Source organism: Hyposmocoma kahamanoa, unplaced genomic scaffold, assembly GCF_003589595.1.
Source record: "Hyposmocoma kahamanoa isolate Upper Pololo Valley unplaced genomic scaffold, ASM358959v1 78, whole genome shotgun sequence".
NCBI classification, from domain to species: Eukaryota; Metazoa; Arthropoda; class Insecta; order Lepidoptera; family Cosmopterigidae; genus Hyposmocoma; species Hyposmocoma kahamanoa.
In genome coordinates this window covers 5892364-5912153 of record NW_020653945.1, presented here as the reverse complement: position 1 = coordinate 5912153, position 19790 = coordinate 5892364, and the positions used below count along the sequence as shown (strand labels likewise).

Genomic DNA, 19790 nt, shown 5'->3' with positions numbered 1-19790 from the left:
TCAGTGATTTCGCGAAAAGAAAAAGGTTCACAATCAGGATGAGTAGCAATGCCCAGAGAGGTGAGCGTGCCCGCTTTGATAGAGTCAGCAACAGTAAATGGTGAGTTGGTGAAGTATTTGTTGAGTGAGTTAAGGTCAGGCAAGTCAACAGTACAGTCACAATCTTTACCCACACCAAGTGACCTCAAGAACCTCCAAGTTTGACCCATAGACAAGCCTTCCATCGACGAGTGGAAGTAACGCCGCTTGGCGTCACGACACAGTCTATTGCAGAGATTGCGCAGCCTTTTATAAGAAAGCAAATTGTCTTCACTTGGAAACCTCTTGAGAATCGACTTGGCCTTGTCCCTACGTTTCATGGTTTTCTTTATTGCTGGTGTAAGCCAAGGCGCAGGCAGATGCTTAACACGTACTGGTCTGAGTGGGGCATGAGAATCATACAACTTTATTAAGTGTTTGTTAAAAATTTTGATCTTCTCATTTACTGTGCTAGCTTCAATCAAAGCAGACCAATCAATATTAGAAAATTCCTCTCTCAAGCGATCCACAGAAATGTTACCAAAGCTACGCTGAAAAATGACTTTAATTTTGGGTTTGGGAGTGCGTACTCGATAAGACAAATATATGAGGTCATGGTATGAGAACGGGGCAGTGGTTTGTCCATGTAGGAGAACCGATTGAGGTTTAGAGACTATCTGAACATCTAAAAGTGAAGGTTGACAGTTAGGAGAATGATGGGTGGCAGTAAGTGGGAGCAATACAAAGTTCACAGCAGATACCATGGAGTTAAGACGTGAAGATCGAAAGTTATTCTTTAATAAACAAGTATTAAGATCACCCATCAATATTACATGTTCGTAAGAGGCACTCAAGGATTCAAGGGTAGTCTCAAATAAGTCAAAATAGTTTACATTAACACTAGGGCTATAAGTAACACCAACTATAGTCGTCACAAAATAATAGATCATATTTGACAGCTAAACCAGTCGATAGTATGTAACTTTGAATGCAATCAACGAAACAGTAAATAAGCAATTAATAACTTATTGGGTTTTAAAAAAATACATAAATTTTATTGAAGGTCTATACGTTATGAAAGAAACATATTTCAAGTATTATTTTCGCAGGAATTCCAAAATAAAATCCAATTTTGAGTTACTCCGAAACGTCTTATAAACAGTTACATCTTCAGTCTAATTCTTTTTAATAATAGTGTTGTAACCAATAAGCGCCGACTATCATCGAGTCAAATCGGTTTCACTTTAAAAAAAATGACTTATTTAATTACTAAAGTCGTCACAAAATAATAGATCATATTTGACAGCTAAACCAGTCGATAGTATGTAACGTTGAATGCAATCAACGAAACAGTAAATAAGCAATTAATAACTTATTGGGTTTTAAAAAAATACATAAATTTTATTGAAGGTCTATACATTATGAAAGAAACATATTTCAAGTATTATTTTCGCAGGAATTCCAAAATAAAATCCAATTTTGGGTTACTCCGAAACGTCTTATAAACAGTTACATCTTCAGTCTACAAAGAAATAATTCTTTTTAATAATAATGTTGTAACCAATACGCGCCGACTATCATCGAGTCAAATCGGTTTCACTTAAAAAAATGACTTATTTAATTACAAAAACAAAAATTTTAAAGTGCTTACAAAATTAGACTGAGTATACTAGTATTTATAGTAGACAGAACCGTAAAGTCAGATTTGTATTTCCTTTTCTTTATCGCAAATTCTGAAACGGCAACACTGATGTCGATTTAGCGTCACTCTGCATCGGCGCCCGCGCAGTCTTTCGCCGTCTTGGAAGTTGACTGTACGCTTGGTTATTCGTGGTGTTTTTTCTTGTGACTCGGCTGTGCTTTTGGACTACTTCTATTTTCAATCTCGTTGACCTTGGCTTGGATATTTTGGACTTGATTCTGTGTGAACTCTTTTTCAACATGTCGAAAAGAGGACGTGCTTTAAATAGCCAGACTCGCGAACTGGTTGTGAAATTACACGACTATTTCGAAAGGGAGTCACTTAATGGTGGACCTCTATTACCAGTGACACAAGTGCAAAATCGCGTCGCAAGTGCACTTGGAATCGGCAAAAGAACGGTACACACCATCATACAAGAAAAATATGGGCCTTCCGGCTCTCAAGAAAACGTATTACATACGCCTAGAAAGAGGAAGAAAAGCAAGCCTGTAACAGGTATCGACACGTTCGATGCAGACGCTATTCGTAACCATGTTTATACATATTATACTAGACACGAGTACCCTACTGTGAGTAAATTGTTGGTATCACTTCGAGAGCTTGGCTTATTTACTGGGAGTGCTACCTCACTGATTACAATTTTGAAAAAAATTGGTTTTAAATACAAGAAGTCTGACAAAAGAAATATTATGATGGAAAGACATGATTTAATATTACAAAGAGTTTCATTTTTGAGAGAAATGAATAAAATTACAAATTGGGATAATGTTGTGTTTATCGATGAGACTTGGTTGAACTCAAACCACACAGTACCACAATCATGGACCGACGACACTAAAGCATCCAGCTCGAAAGTGCCAATGGGAAAAGGTGGTCGCCTCATAATTTGCCATGCTGGATCAGCCGGGGGAGGTTTCGTTAATAATGCTTTACTAGCATTTGAATCAAAAAGTACAAAAGAATATCACGAAGAAATGGACGCAAACAAATTTAAAGAGTGGTTTAAAACTTTACTTCAGAACCTCCCCGAACAATGTACAATAATTATGGACAATGCATCGTATCATTCGGTTCAAATAGATCGAGCGCCGACTCAGGCAAATAAAAAGGCTGATTTGGTGGCATGGCTACAGAGGAATGGTGTCGAAGCTGACATGGAGCTATTGAAAGTGGAATTGTTAAGATTAGTGCGAGAGCATAGACCTACAAAACTTAGGTATGAAATTGATGAATTGGCACTTGAGCATGGACATAAAATTATAAGGACACCGCCGTACCACTGTCAATACAATGCTATTGAGTTGATTTGGGCTCAAATTAAAGGTTAATATTTTTGCATTTAATACTGTTATTTTAAATTCGTATATATTAAGACTTATTTTGTACTAGTAGCATATTTTAATAAAGTACAAATGTAAAGAGGTAACATATAAACTTTCGAATTTGTAATATCACTGTGAAGGAACATTACTATTTTACAACAGTGTTTTTTTTTTACAGGCTACGCAGGACGTAATAATACTAAGCCACCGTTCTCCACAAAAAAAATGATGACTTTATTAAAGGAAGCATGTACTAAAGTAACAAAGGAAGACTGGAGAAAGGTGGTGGAAAAAACTAGAAAACTAATAAAAGAAGATTTTGACAGAGATGTTAATATTGATAATTTAATTGAAAACGAGTTAATTATATGGACTGGTGAAACTAGCTCAACAGATGGTTTTGGTTCATCTTCCGATGACGTTGATAAATAAAAAATTCCAATAAGGAGGTCTTTTGTTTTACTTCAGAATTTTGTTATTTACGTACAGGTTATCCTCGTGAACTATGCTAATGTATAACTACAATACAACAACAAGTACAGGTTGCCGTTGTGCTCACTTAAAATACTTACTTATTATTTCTATTAAACTGTATAACGTTTAAATAAATGTTGATTGATATATCTAGAACTGAAAAGCAATGAACAGAAAAATAACCTAAACGATTACAAACTCCTAAAATTTTTAATCGATTTCTCGTGAGAATCGTTTAAACTGGTTACCGATATTGCAGTTCACATCACTATTTACGTTGCGATGACATGTGTCAAATATGATCTATTATTTTGTGACGACTATAAGATATTGGTGTGATGTAAGTTGAGGTCTAGAAATAGATACTCTAAAGATCCAGTATAAGTGCTAGGAGACTGACTGACGACGGAGCACGGTATGTGGCTCTTGATGTAAATACATACACCACCACCACCACCAGTTCCAACTCTGTCGTTTCGATATAATTTATACCCATTAAGTGTAAAAAGGGGGGATGGTAGAGAGGGTTTGAGCCAAGATTCTGAGATTAAGATTCCATCAACTATGCCGTTGTTGAATGACATATTTAATTCAGAAATGTGTGCAGGGACACTCTGCGCGTTAATGTGCACCAAGTTAAGGAAATTGGATTTTCCATAAAAAATTGACTGCAGCTTAACATCTAGTGAAGGGCCATCAGAGTCAGAAGAAATAGAAATATCACTACAAGCACTTTCAAACTCATCAGATGAGCTATCAGTAAAATAATTAGAGTTTACAGACATAAATATAAATAAATAAATATGTAATTTATAAATAATAAAACAATATGTGTATAGACTAAAATACTTCCTACAAATAAAATAAATAAGCAAAACTAAAGACAAAAAAAACAAAAACGAAACCACCAGCGAGTGTTGGCAACACAATAATGGTAAAAGCAATATAAAAAATGTACAAAACAATGATATTACATTGAATACAAAATCAACAAGGCCATGAAGTGACAATTACGGAATAAATATCCTTAATATTTCGACTGAATGACTTGAGTACATAATTACAAAAAAAATAAAAATAATTAACAGTTAAAATTTCAGGTACAGGACAGTGAGCATAAAATAATACGTATTATGATTGGTACAGGTACATAGAAAACTTCATTCACATTGATATTTAGACTGAAAGACTTAAATCCAAAGTTACGAAAACAAAAAGAAGAAACGAAAAAGGTTTAAATAAATAACGTTAAAAAAATTTTTGAACGAAAAGTCATATTGACATCTAACATTAAACGAGCAAATGAAAAATACAGAGTTCGAGATCACTCTCTGTGCGAGTGCGGCCTAGAAGACGGTACCTTGGAACACATTTTTTTCAATTGTCCTAATATTGCTGTTCCACTTTATAACTTACTTTCTCCAAAATTCCCCCGCCCCGTTAACATAAACAACCTCTTAACTTTAGTGTTCTCCCCCCATATTGTTACTCTATGTAAATTTATCCACTTAAATAACATATATTTATAAATATTGTTTTGCTGTTTTGTTTTACATTCTCAACTGAGTACTCCCGTAGTCCAACTTACCAACACCGGTTAATGTCCTATTAGAGCTTAGCGAAAATTTTTTTTTGTTTCGTTTTTTTTTCTTTCAACTGTGACATTGGCAAAATCATCAGTTCTCATATTGATGGAGCCATAAAAATAAAAAGTGAAGTGAATTTTAATTTTGACTTAATAATGAAATACCTTAAAATTTTGTAGTGGAAAATTGTTTAAAGTGGAGATACCTCACAATAATCACGATGTTCGATAAATTAGCTGCCTGCCGTGGATGGAAAACTGGCCTGGAGCTTTTGCAATTCACCAAACTCAGTAATTTTTCTCCTGCTCTTGTCCGGCAATATCACAACTATGGTACCATCAGATGACCAACAGTTTTTAATGCCGAAATGCTTACGGGCTATAGCAAATATATTCTGCCTTGACTTTGTCAGGAACTCCGACATGGAAATTCTCGTGCCCTTTAACGCCGTCTTGGCCTTCCATACGACGGATCTACTTTTATACGTCGCAAAACGGACTAGCACAGGGCGAGTACGCTCTTTTTTAGCAGTCCCTAGTCTGTGACAGGTCTCTATGCAGTCCGCTTCAATTTGCTTCAGCTTCATTCTACCGCTCAGCACCTCAAGCACCCTAGCAGCAACATTCTCCTTGTTGTCCTCTTGCAAGCCATGAAACAACAAAACTTTACGCCTAGAATGGGTTTCCAGGCGATCCATTCCTGTGTGGAGACAATCCAGCTGCATTTTCAAGGTCTTGACTGCATTCACAATAAAAGTTTTGAACTGCTGGTAGTCTGCAGATAAAGCCTTAACTGTTTGTAACTGGGCAGCAGGAACTGATGAGATAGTGTGCTGTTGAAGGGCCTTTTCGAAATCCTCCATGCGAGAGTGAAAGAAGGAAGTGAGGTCCTGAAGTGTATCATTGACTTCAACAGCATCCATGGCCAACAAACAAGTTTTCCAGGACCCAGATGTTGTGATGCAAAGTGGTAGTTCTAAGGTTGTGATTGTGGTGATATGGAGAAAAGTGCAGTTGAAAATTTGTTATAGCCAACACTCACTGGCATATATACTAACACATTTACATACAATTAGAACTGTAAGTAGACTTAAACTATTTAAATAAATTAAAATATACAGAGCAATTTCAAAGGGGTCTTATTCTTTCGAAGTACCCGCGATTTTTTTTCTATTAATGTTTTTTTTTTTGTTAATGTTTTATTTTGTTTTTTTTATTAATGTAGTTTTTGTCGACAGTTCTATCGATAGATTGTGAAAGAAGGTGAAATTTTGCCAGGTTCTAATGATTAATAATTATTAATCATTAGAACCTGGCAAAATTTCACGCAATAATAAGAATAAGAATGAAAAATAAGAACAATGAATGAAAAGAAAGAAAAATAAGAAAGAAATAATAAGAATGAAGAAATCAATAACGCAATTGCGTTATTGATTTCTTCATTCTTATTTTGACAGTTGGCCTTCTAGTATCGAAATCAATTTTATTTGATTATCTATAAATAAAATAAAAAACTTTAAAATGTCTCCTCTTTGTATTTTTAATAGACATGGATCTAAATGGAAAGTGTGTATGTATGAACTTACAAAAGTTGACATTTCATTTGAACATGTGCCCAGCAGTTGGACGAATAATGGACCGAACATGGTTCAAATTAAAAAATTCTAACGTTGGCTCGATAATCTATAAAATATGTTTCGACTGCAGTCACTAGCTGCTTGCAAGCGGGCAATACTTTGCGCAATGAACCGTCATTTTACTCCATTTTCAAAAAGACGATTATAATAAATCACACCTTCAATTATAGGGAAATTCGAAATATGACATTTTCGGAATCCGGACAAAAAATTACGTATGAAATAAAGCTAAAACCAAACCAAAGCTAAAACGGCTTTTCATAGAAAACAAAATTTTGTGGTATTTGGCACCAGGCAAACATATAAGGCTAGTACAGTCCAAGTCACACAATAAGCTGTTCTTATCACTAGCGGCATTAGTTGAATTTAAGTCTTAAATTTTGCGCTTGAGCTCTTGATTTTGGGATTTCGTCTGTCTATTATCGAGTTTGCAAAATGCTAACACTAAATTGTTGTCGCAGGAGCAACTGTCAGAACTTCGAGCACACTTCCAAATGCTGGGCGTCGAACCACACATGTTCGCGTCGCAATGGTTCCTCACCGTGTTCACTGCTCGGTTCCCGCTACCACTAGTAAATATATGCTTTTATCACGAGATAAATACACTAATGATAGAAGTTCAGAAAATATGAAAATCCGCGTCGGCCTTATGCCAAAATAATGCGAATAGAGCAAACACTTAACTATAGTATGAATCAACATTAGGTGTCCAAAGGGTAAACGTAGTTTCCTATTTTTGACGATAGTAAACGTTTAGAACTCGTTCTTTTCAAGCTGCAAGCTGATAAAACTTAGAGCAATCAAATTTTGTAATTTTTACTTAATTTCGTTGTATACAATTATTACAATAAAAGATTATGTTTAAGATCGTAAATATTTTTGTAACACAATCGGGATTAAAAACATTTTAGTGACGCCATTTTGTCCTGTAATAGATTTCATTCGAGTTTCGTTTCTCAAACTCAAATGTTTTATTGTTTCCGTAGTGCGTTTGTTAAATTATTGTGTTGTTTTTGAGGTTTTTGTTAATATTTTGTAATAGATAATTAAAAATTTAGAAAATGAGAATTTTCCAATTCCTTAAATATAGAAAGTTTAGTACACCTGTATTCATACTTTTACAATTACTATTCTTTGTTTACATTTTGGACATCTAATTATGATTCATGTCATAGATATGTTTTTTTGTTATTGCATTTCATATTTTTACTAACTTTACTCTTTTAACTTTCCTAACATGATATTAATTCTTTTTTTGTGAAAATACTCCAGTAGGTAGTTTGTTATGATACAAAAATCAAATAACACAAAGGAAAAATGCTTCCATCTGATTGAACTATAACCAGCGTCTGTTGCCATACCAGGGCCACTACCAATACCAAGGTCTGTAGCTCTGGTAAGATCGATAGCCCCAGTGTGGCAACAGGCGCTGGTTCAAGTCCAGTCAGATCGAAGAAATAGATGTGCTTATTTTTTTATTGTTGTCCAACCAATGTGTGTAAGTCTGAAGGCATTGATAACACAATGACGTAGCGTCGTGATCGTATACATCACACTAAAAAACATTCAAACCTGTACGACTATTCTTCACGTCGCCTCTCGTTGACTGTGCTACACCAGGCATCGAAGCTGAAGTACATTCAAATATTTCCACAGGTATACCACATCCTAGATGTATTTCTACTACAAGGCATGGACACGCTGTTCCAAGTGGCAATCGCTCTGCTCTCTCGATCCAAGAAGGATCTACTCACACATGACTTCGAAGGTGTCCACAAATATTTCAGGTATATATTAAATAAACACATATATAACGCACACACTCATAGCCCCGCAATATAGCCGAAAACAGTTTCGGCACGGCCCTTATAAAAAAAATTTGGAAATTTTGTATTGTGGTAGACATACATGTAGTATTGATATATAACATTATTTTTCAGAGTAACATTACCGAAGAAATGCCGCGCGGAAGAGGCGTCCCGCCAAATTATTAAACTGGCTTGCAGCATCAAAGTGAAACGGTTGCATAAATACCAACTGGAATATGAGAAGTTCATCAAAGGTAAAAAGTGTATTTTTTTCGGAGTGCCGAAATTACTGGCTGACGAAGTTCTATTTAACAAGCCGTGGTAGCCTAATTGTTTGACTTACCGGCTTTCAAGCAGCAGCCGTGGGTATGAATTCCGGCGCGCTGTTTCCTTAACCTCTGACTTTATTTATTTATTCAATATGGTACAATTACACACACACAAGTCACATTTACTTAAAAAACATTATCAGTACAATTTGCGACTGCTATCCACTTACGATTGTGTTTTTTTTTACTGGACTAAACTGTTAAGAAAAAAAATTGTACACAACTTATGCAAAGAAAAAAATATATAATTAAGTACGTACAACCAATTAACCTACCAGCAAATGGACGTCGGGTCTAATACAAAAACCACGAAAAAAATGTCTGAAGTTAACAAATGTAGTGACATGTAACGAAATGTAAAAAAAACTAAAACATTTAATTTAAATTGTAACGTCATGGCAGTACTACCTAATTTTGCTTGCAACAATTTAAGGGCCCCAAAACACCATATTCAGCTTCTACTGGAAACTTAACAAAATTGGACTTAATATTCATGCACCATATTCAGCTTCGACTGAAAATTACTTGAACACAAGAGTAATGGAGCAGCCGTTATTGTAAATATTAATTAATTTTTATATGTATTATTACGTCGGATTTTGTACAAATTAACTTAAAGAAATGATTAAGAGTTGGGCAGATATATACATACAAATATTACAAATGTGAAAATAAGCGTTTACTTTATGAAATGTACCGATATTCCAACCAAACGTAAACTCAAATATCCGTAATTCCGGAAACCGGTTTATAATACAACCGTTATTCTTTCAAGTAATTTTGTTGCTTTTCACAAAGACAAAATTAGCTTTTGGTTTGTAATATTCCTAAAAAAATACATTTGACATTATGAAAATTCTAGCTAACGTTATTTCGGGCAAAAGTGTTTATTTCCTGACTTCTGATAGGTAATCCCAAGCCGTAAAACGAGTGCAACAATATTTCCCCCTGTTTCCCTCGTAAAATTACAAAAATGGCGATTACAGTGTAATGCTTCTCAAGTACGGAATTTCATTTGAAATTTACCATGAGCTTTTCGGTGAAGGAAAACATAGTTCAATAAATGACAGTCTTCAGCAAAATTATTTTTGTATCAATATAATTATCGAACACCAATGCAATTCATGTTTTGTCACTATTATTTATTTATTGTATTATAAAATGTTTATCTAAGTTTATTTACTTATTTTACGTATATAACGATAATCTATAATGTTATCTATAATCTCAGATACATTGCATGTTTTCATTCGCGCAAACAAAACATTAGTATTGATTGTGTTACTTTAACAGTTTATGCTTTAATAAAATGAGAGCGTTTGAATAAATTCATGCTAAAAAAATCGGTTTGAAAACAATAATATTGTGTCTTAATAACTTTTTTATGAAAAAAAAAAACGACCTTAGAAGTTCATGGAATTACATACATTTGTCAAGTTTTGTTAGATTTTTTTTAATATATAATAGACGCACGCTTGGCCACAATATCTCCTGATGTTAAGCGACGATTTGACCGACGATAGCACGCGTTTGTCTAAAAAATGCCTATTCACTCTTATTGGTTAATTGAAAGTGAGTAAAATCCAATGAACAGAATTCATCTCTAATTTGCCACCTTGGAAGTACCCAACAAAAAAAGAATCATCGAGATCGGTTTACAAATGTCGAAGTAATCGCGTAACATACACACACAAAAAAAATACAGTCGGTTAAAAACACGTTCAAATAAAAACAAACTGAGCGTAAAAATATTTTGAAAATAACAATAGCACAATCTTTTTGATTATAAACGCATCGCCGCAATCACAATATCGAATTCATTATCCACGAATGATTTTAAAACCAGAGTTCTTACCGGAGTGGAACGTAACTGTATCGTTGCACTGTGATTCCCCCATAGGCCATAAATCAAAAAAAATCATTGGCTTATCCCGGTTAGATCAACTCACTAAGTTAGTAACTAGTTAACAAGCTTCCAAAAACTATAAATATCAATGTAATTAGGTCACGTTATCATTCACTTTTGTGCATCGGAAGTGAGCGCATCGCGAGACTAATTATCACCACGTGTGAGTCATCGAAACTTAATCACTTTGTTTTTGAGTGTCACTATTCCAAATCAAGTGTTTACGTGTTGTGAAAGCATGGAGATCCAAGAGCATGGTATGTACTTTTATTATCAATTTTTTTTAATTTTTTTTTATGCATATTTTTTTTATATAATTTTTTTATTGAAGGCAGTTTTTTGGTGAAAATTTTTGGCATAACTTAATTTCCTTTAGACCTACAACTTTTGGCTGCGCTGAGCTGCACCTGAGGTATATGGTTTTTGAATAAGGAGTATGTCCTTATTAAGAGCTATAAGTTTCATTTGCATCTTGCTGCCTCTTCTTGGCTTAAAGGGGTGTCAAAGTATGCATGTCCATAGTATTGAATTTTTAATTTTTTTTTAAGTTCAGCTTTCATATTGTTTTAGGTACATTTTTCAAATGTTCTGTATCGAGGATGACAATTTTTGATATTTGGCACTCTAAAGTGGGTAATCCAAATGAAAAAATGCAACACGTCCTGAGCACTTTGACCGAAACATCATCCCTTTCTGACGACATCGAAAATATTGATTTAGAGACTTTAAGCCTTAAAATTAAGAATATTTGTAAACGAATTTCCCACTACTGGGCAAAGTCGAATCGTACTAGATCTAAATTCTTAGAAAAATATTCAGATTGGCTGCATGTCGTTGAAAATATTGATGTACAGCGAACTGAGTTACGTGTATCTCAGAGCTTTGACGAAGTTAAACCATCAACTTCTTCATCGCATGGCCGTCCGAGAATTAACTTTGACGACACCAGTAAACGTACAAAAAGGAGAAGATTGGCTAGTTTGTCTAACCAAGACCCTTCTCTTGTACAGTCATTGCTCAATGCGTCCGATAGCTTGTCTTGTCCTGAAATCGATTCTAGCGAAGTTTTATCGCTCATTGTTGAAGCTCAGTTAACTCGACATCAATATATATTACTAAAGAAATTTATAGACAATAAGTTTTCAAAAACCATTTTCCCATCTTACCAAAGTGTCGTGGAATCTAAAAAACACTGTTATCCTTCAGATATTACTGTTACAGAATCATCCGCCGAAGTCGAACTTCAAAGTTTATTAGATCATACTGCCAATCGGATTCTCAAGTCTCAAAAAGATGTTTTGGATAGTGTACCTAATGAGTCTCTAGATAAGATATCTTTGATAAGGAAATGGGGTTTCGATGGCAGTACAGGGCATTCAGAATATAAACAGTGTTTTTCTGACTCCACTCTTGAAGACAGTAGCCTGTTTGTTACTTCGTATGTGCCACTTCAGCTTGTTTTGACAACAGATAACAAAGAAAATTCAGTAGTTTTGTGGAAAAATCCTCGTCCTTCATCAACTCGATACTGTCGTCCTATACGCCTCCGATATTTGAAGGAATCGACTGCAGTGTCAGTTGAGGAAGAAGCTCATTTTAAAGATAAAATAAGGAACTTGCAGCCTACTGTTTTCAAGGAAGAAGATCGCGAATATCGCATTACTCATTGTTTGCAACTTACTATGGTAGATGGTAAAGTGTGTAATGCACTTAGTGGTGTTTCTTCATCAAAATGTTTTATTTGTAACGCCTTGCCCAGTGAAATGAACAAAATTGACGAATGTTTAAATAAGGAAGTCGATGAGAGTAAATATGAATTTGGTTTATCACCTCTTCACGCGTTAATACGTTTTTTTGAATATTTTGTTCATGTCGCGTACAAGTTAGATGTTAGGAAATGGCAAGCTAGGTCCGCTAATGACAAAATGCTTGTTGCTGCAAAAAAATCATATGTTCAGACTCAATTTAGAGAAAGATTAGGGCTTATAGTGGATAAGCCTAAAAGTGGCGGAAGCGGAACATCAAACGATGGTAATACAGCCAGGCGGTTTTTCTCGAATTCAGAAATTTCCGCTGAAATTACTGGGATCAAGAAGGATCTCCTAGATCGTTGCGGGATCATCCTTCAATGTTTAAATTCGGGATATAATATTAATAAGACGAACTTCGAAGAGTTCGCTTTAGAGACGGCTCGGCAGTTAGTTGCCGAGTATCCGTGGTATAACATGCCTGCTTCCGTTCACAAAGTTCTAATTCATGGTGCTAATGTTATAGATTACGGTTTGTTGTCAATCGGAGAGTTGTCTGAAGAATCAGCTGAAGCGACTAACAAATATATCAAGTCTTTTAGAAAAAATCATACGCGTAAAATGAGTCGCATTGTGACCAACACAGATTTAGTAAATAGGCTGCTTCTTCATTCAGATCCCTTCATAACAGGTCTACGAAAGTTACCTGTTAAAAAAAAAGGTGTACTGTCAAAAGCTGTATTAGACTTGTTATGTATTTAAAGTTAATATTGTTGAGATTTAATGTATTTTGGTATAATTTGTGTTTTGTTTGTATTTTGTAAAATGAACTTTTTTATGTATTTTTATTGTTTTAATTTATTCATTTGTGGTTATTGTTAATACAAATAATCATTATTTACACAGTTTTACCATTAAAAGTCGCAGTATAAAATGTTTTAGATACATCGTCTAAAAACAAAATTACTGCGAGACATTTTTACACCTAAATATTGTCAAATATTTTTTAAAATGTATAATTTTATTAATTTACGTTTACCTAATCATATTTTAACGTAATAAAATAAAAAAATAATAATAATTTCGGAGTTACGTATTTATGACCGCCTTAGTATGGAGCGTGAATCACCGTGCGTTGACAGAGTTCGTAGTGCAATGTTATAACTATCTATATATAGACATGTAAACAACTTTATAAATTGGTTACTAGAACTTTCGGTGAACAAGTATGGCGATGTTTGTTTATATAGGTGTACAGTAAATACAAAATTCATTAATTATAATATTTATACATTAAGTAGTAATTCTTGACAAGTATTTTTACTAAATTGACAAAACTGAAGACTGACGAGTGGTTTCTTTTGCAGAGGCGGCAGAGAAGGAGAAAATAAACGTGGAAATGGAAAGGTTAAGACAGAACAACATACAGTTGCAGCAGGATAAACAGTTACTAGAGTCTCAAATCTCAGAGGTAAGCAGAAAGAATTACGGAAGAAAAAACAATGGAAGTGCCCTAAGCTTCGATTACTCAGAACCGCTGTCGCCAAAACTCACACATTCAAAATTTGAAAGACTATGATATCTTGATAATGAGTGTTCGTATTTTCAAATTTAAAAAGAAATAACAAATTCTGTACAATTAATATAATTTAAACTTTACCCTGTTGGCAATCGTTGATGTTCAATACCATCAACACCTAGTATTACAAGTTACGACGTTTTTGATTGTATATTAAAATTTCAATCTATGCTGCTATCCGTGCTGCCATCTAGCGATAGCAGCTGAACGACGATGAAGACGAGATGTTTACTTAGCTTTCCAAAAAAGAAGCGACCATATTGCAGAGGCATAAGAAATAGTGCGACTATCATTTTTGCACATTATAGTAGCGAAATAGATTTCTATATTATATAGATTTCTACGATTATCTAGTTTTTGCGCGAGATAATTGACACAACCATAACGTGCAAAGCGAAAATGGTGGACTGAGCTCAAGTTTGCGGAACTCCGCGAACTGTTGGCACACGTGTCATGCAAACTAATCAGTTCCACAGTATTTATTGTTCTATGGAAATAATAATAGCTTAACTTGCTTTACAAAAAAGAAACATTAGACTACATCGGGAGCATTCCCCTTCCGCGTAAGAGATCTAAATTAAACATCTTTATTTCGTTGATAAAATCAAATTACTTTTGAAATCGCCACATCTATTTGAATTACTTCATTCATAGGTCAAATTCACCTGCATTTAATAGCTGGAAGTACACCATGCGTTCGTATTACCTATAATTATAATGCTACATTTTTACGAACATACTTTTTATGAAATATAAATTGACTGGGCAGAGTTAAAATATTTGAATATTTTTAACCGTTCCCTTAAAATATCACTGCGGCCTAACTTGTAAATTGCAGGTACAGCTCTTTTGTAGCACAAATACTGTTTGACAGCAATTAGACTATTTCTACAGTCGCTTGCAATGAAAAGTATACAATAGTCAAGTTAAAATTCACATATAATAAAAACCCGTGTTAGCTTAATGTGTGAAATTGTAATATTCTATAATTACTAAATAATTAAGCTATAATACAATTCTACAAGTGGTTACTCAAATTATTGGATTGTAATTTCGCTACATATATACTACATATCGATGCAGGCGACTGTACTACAAAATTGTATCAAATATAATCGTTATATCTAAAAAGATGTAAATGTATCTCGCCATCAAATATTCGTTATAATAGTCCATTTGCAAACGATTTTTTCCAGACGCGATCGGCTTTGGCAGAGGCGGAGAAGAAGGCGGTGCATAACGAGGCGGTGACAAACGACTACCGCGAGATATGCGCGCGTTTGGACAAACAGCTGCATCAAATACAAGATGCGATCAAGGACTGCGTTAGCTGCAGCGCCAAGCTGGAGCAGAAGGATAATAAAGAAGGTTTGTTGCTTCGAACATTTAAATAGGCACAGTGTATATGATTTTTTAAATATTTTTAATTTTATGGTATCAAGCGAGGGCGTGAACAAGTCGTGCGCCTGGTGGTAAATGACACGTATATGCATAGCAGTTGTAATGCCACTCTAAACTTTAAATCGACGAACTCTTTCACAAGGAGCTCTGAAATGATTTTTATGGTCATCTTTTTCAACCATTTGCACAACACATTCCACCCAGTTCCGGTTTTTTCGTATATGGGTGGATCAACTATTTTCTGTACTGAATCAACTTTTTGTGTAAAAAAAACAAATTCTGTTATTTCGCTCAATCTTCGCCTAATATTGCTAAATAACTTCTGTAGTTTATAAATCTATGACGAGCATCGAACTTCGTTGAGTTTTTCCAGTAGTTTTATGCCTTTATTACAGAAATGACACTTTATAACGTCTCCTACCTAACTTATATAAGTTATGACAAAAAGTAAATAAAAACCAACTTTGTAATCAGTCACTGTACTTTAATATCAATAAGTATATTAACCCATTTGCGCCCGCCGTGCCCAATCGAGGACACTACTTTGAGTACCCGTAATTTTTTTATATTCCTATTAATACTCATTACAAAAGTGTATATGTAAAGTAAAATAGTGGATCTTAATTTTATTATTTAAAAAAATTGTTTAGAATTAAATAAAAGTGGTTTGACTGTTCCTTTTATGGGGTTAACCTACGCACACGTGAAACGCTAAAGTTAGTTGTTTTTCCTGTATGTTATTACCAACAATTTATTTCTTTTTTTACATATATTATTGAAATGTATTCGTATACTATAAAATAAAAATTATATAATTGAGTTAAATAGTGTTTTGACAACTTCAGACGGTGGTATATAACGGTGTCCCCAATTGGGGCCATTGGGCGCTTATGGGGTAGTTTATTAGTTTTTCATCTATAAGTAATTTTCAACGAAATAATGACACAACAGGTATTTGGCAGCCACAATTATTACTATGGGCTTCAGAAAGCTATTGAAGCTGTAATGGATGAGAGAGACCATGATGTGGAGATAGATTTAGGGGGCATTTCCCCTGGAACTGAGGGCGCTCACCAATGTAGAAGTACTATTCTTATGTAACAAGATCTAATAATCTACGGCAAACTGGTTATCGAACAACTGAAACTGTCTGCAAAGGAAAAACTAAGAAATATCTACTTGACCAGATTTGTAATACACATGTAGAGTAAAACCGTGCCAATTTTGACTATCGATTTTACCCAATCAACCAAATTCTGTTTTTTCCATGGCTTGACAATAGTATTTGCACGATGAGCTCTGATTATGATAATGTCCTTTCTCTGGTGAAAGTAAAAAGATAAAGCACTGTGAATAAACAGAAAGCTGACGTGGGTATCCTGCGTGATTTAAAACGTACCAGCAGGATAAATCAAGCTGACCAATCTTTTTGTATCGCACTGCCATTCGAGGCAAAAACTGGTGGTGTTGTTCCACTACAAGCTGCACCTAGCACTAGCTAATACATGGCGTTTACACCTCCTGACCAATAATACGAAGCTAAATCAGCTACATCAGTTAAACGGTTACATCACGTCACTATTGGAGAAACAAATACTCAAAGTTTACATCCAGCAGCTTCTTTGGTGCTAAATCTACAGAACATTGGTGTTGATCACTACGCTCAGAAGTTGGCTTAACAGTTACGATGTGCAAAAATAGCTGTTGAGCCACAAATAAGCGCGTTGGCAATATAAAAAATGCGTCAAGTCTTTGTGCACCGGCAAATATTGTTACAAATTTTTTGACACCGCTTGAGCCCATTGTCCCCACTTGAGGACGGCATTTTTTTTCATACAAAATAAAATAAAATCTTTTTTTTCTTCATAATTTTCTCATAACTAGGCTATTTTGTAAAGGTTCATAAAAAAATTTTACTATTTTTAACGCTAATTTGTATTTGGGCGTTAATGGGTTAATGAATCAATATGGCGCTATCATAACTAAAAAAAACAGTCATTCATTTAAAAATAGATCACATTGTGTCTCCGGAGTCACAGAGTAAATGAACTGGAAAACTTTTCTTATAACTCTGTTCCTAGAAACACAAAAAAGATAGGTACACTTAATATGTAACTACCGACCGTCATTCTTTAAGGTTGTTATGTACAAAACTTTGTTATATAACTTTTTAGTTAAATTAAAATTGCACATAAAATATCACACAAAGTGGGGACAATTTGTAAGCCCGAAGACATACCAGGTGACTCAAGAGACACAATTGTTTGTACGACATACGTAAAGTCGATTTGTTGGACAATTAAGCTTATAAAAAATATCTTAAAAATATAACAATCAGCCGCTGATTCTATACCTAGAATAATTATGGAAAAAGAAACAGTAACCAAATTAAATCACACTTGGTGTTCTTTTATATTCCTCATATTTTACAGGGACCTTTTTAGCTGCGATAATGGCATGGTAACTGCAATAAATTAATTTTATGTAGTTAGGGTATGTAATGCTAGTATTAAAAATAAAATAAAAAAAACAATTGATTTAAAAATGTATAAAAAATGTATAATGGATTTGTGCTTGAGACACGTTCATTTAACAGAAGCTCTAGTTTTCTACTAAAAAAAGTACTAAAAATATCTAAAGTTCGATTCAGTTTGAGTATATTTTTGAAATATCGGTATATAAGCTAAAATTTCAAAAACACCATTAGAATTTCCGTTTGCTAAGTTTAGATTTTCATTTATGAATGGCTCTTTAGTTAATTATGTTTTGTATTTACTTATAACGGAATCTTTAGTACAGAAAATCAATTGGGGTCACCAAAATTGTCTCTTGAGTCACAGTTTTCGTGACGTCAGTCAAGAGACAAACTACGATTTTTAATTATTTTTCTTCAACAATTTTTATGAAAATAACGTAACACATGCATGTCAAATCATTTCAAACTTCCAAATATGAAAATAAAATTTGTATAAAAAGTTATTTGCTTACCGAAATTTCGTCGTCACTCCGGAGGCGCACAATAAACACACGCTGTCACGCTGCGAGTTACGGGCTAAATGGCCGAATCCATATAAAATTGAGGATTGGTAAAGCTCGATCATACGATGTGTAGATCCGTTTCCTATAGCTTAGCTATAGACAGTCTATCTCACTTAGTTGGTACTATCTTTGTTGTGACCCAGGCGACAATGCACTTTGTTGTTAAAAAGGGGACAACTATTCAAACTATTTTTTTTACTGAAAACTAAATCAAAGCTCTCGCAAATCAAGATTTAGAATACATGTATATTAAAGCACATAACCGATACTACATATACAGACAAGGGAGGAAAAATCTTAGACAACATCGTCGTTTCATTGTGCTGTATGCCTTGGGGACAGGTGGAATTTGTATGATATCTATGTTTTGACTACTGAGTCACGACATTTTTTAAATTAATAAAATAAACAATCTGATTCGATTACCAAGCTTCAAAACCGGCCTTTAAGTACACATTGTTCATTTTTTGTTTTTTTTAAAAACAAGGACACTGTTTTACATTAATTATAGTTGATCCACACATGTACATTTTGTTCATCATATTGTGAAAAATGCAAAAATAGAATCATGCTATTCACACCATGTGAATTCGGACGATTTCGTGGTACTATAATAAAAAATAGCTTGCACTTTGCGTACACATACGTTGGAAATCATCTAAATGAAACATCGTTACACTTGTCAACTACACACACACCAATAAATATTTGTACCTAAAAACCAGGGAAAAGAGCTAATTATTATTATATTACGTCATTGTTGCCTTCGTCTTGCAGAAGACACAGAAAACAAAGAAGTAAAGGCGGAAGGCGCGAGTGACACCGAGGCGAGACTGCGCCAGCGCGTGCGCGAGCTCGAGCTGGAGCTCGCCCAGGTCAAGTTCGCGCATGTGCAGGCCGAGTGCAGCAATCAGGTGCGTTCTCTACATGTCCATATCTTGATTAAACATTTGTGTGTATCGCCAGAGTATTATGTATACGTATTTGTTTATAAGTATTTATTTATAAACCAAAAGAAACTTAGGCTTTTGCGATTGCTATACATTGAAAATTAAACAATTTTTTCTAAACAAATCAACACTTCTGGCTGTCTACACTCAATAGTTCAGACCTTTTCCAGACGTTAGTTTGTTTGACAAAATAAATATGCACTATTTGGATCAGAAAAATAGTTTTATTCCAACCAAAAGAGAAGTAAATAAATAAAGATGTACTTAATAAATGACAATGACATATTATGCC

The 19790-nt window shown here is 34.3% G+C and overlaps 1 protein-coding gene across 1 annotated transcript in view; it reads left to right on the top strand.

The window, feature by feature from the left end:
- The window catches only part of LOC113233215 (rab GTPase-activating protein 1-like), an 80811-nt gene that overhangs the window by 52223 nt on the left and 8798 nt on the right, over positions 1-19790 (top strand). The window contains exons 17-22 of the mRNA XM_026468254.1: positions 7200-7310; positions 8395-8525; positions 8679-8800; positions 13897-14000; positions 15305-15476; positions 19326-19462. Of these exons, the coding sequence (XP_026324039.1) occupies positions 7200-7310; positions 8395-8525; positions 8679-8800; positions 13897-14000; positions 15305-15476; positions 19326-19462 (777 nt within the window). The remainder of the gene's footprint in view (positions 1-7199; positions 7311-8394; positions 8526-8678; positions 8801-13896; positions 14001-15304; positions 15477-19325; positions 19463-19790) is intronic.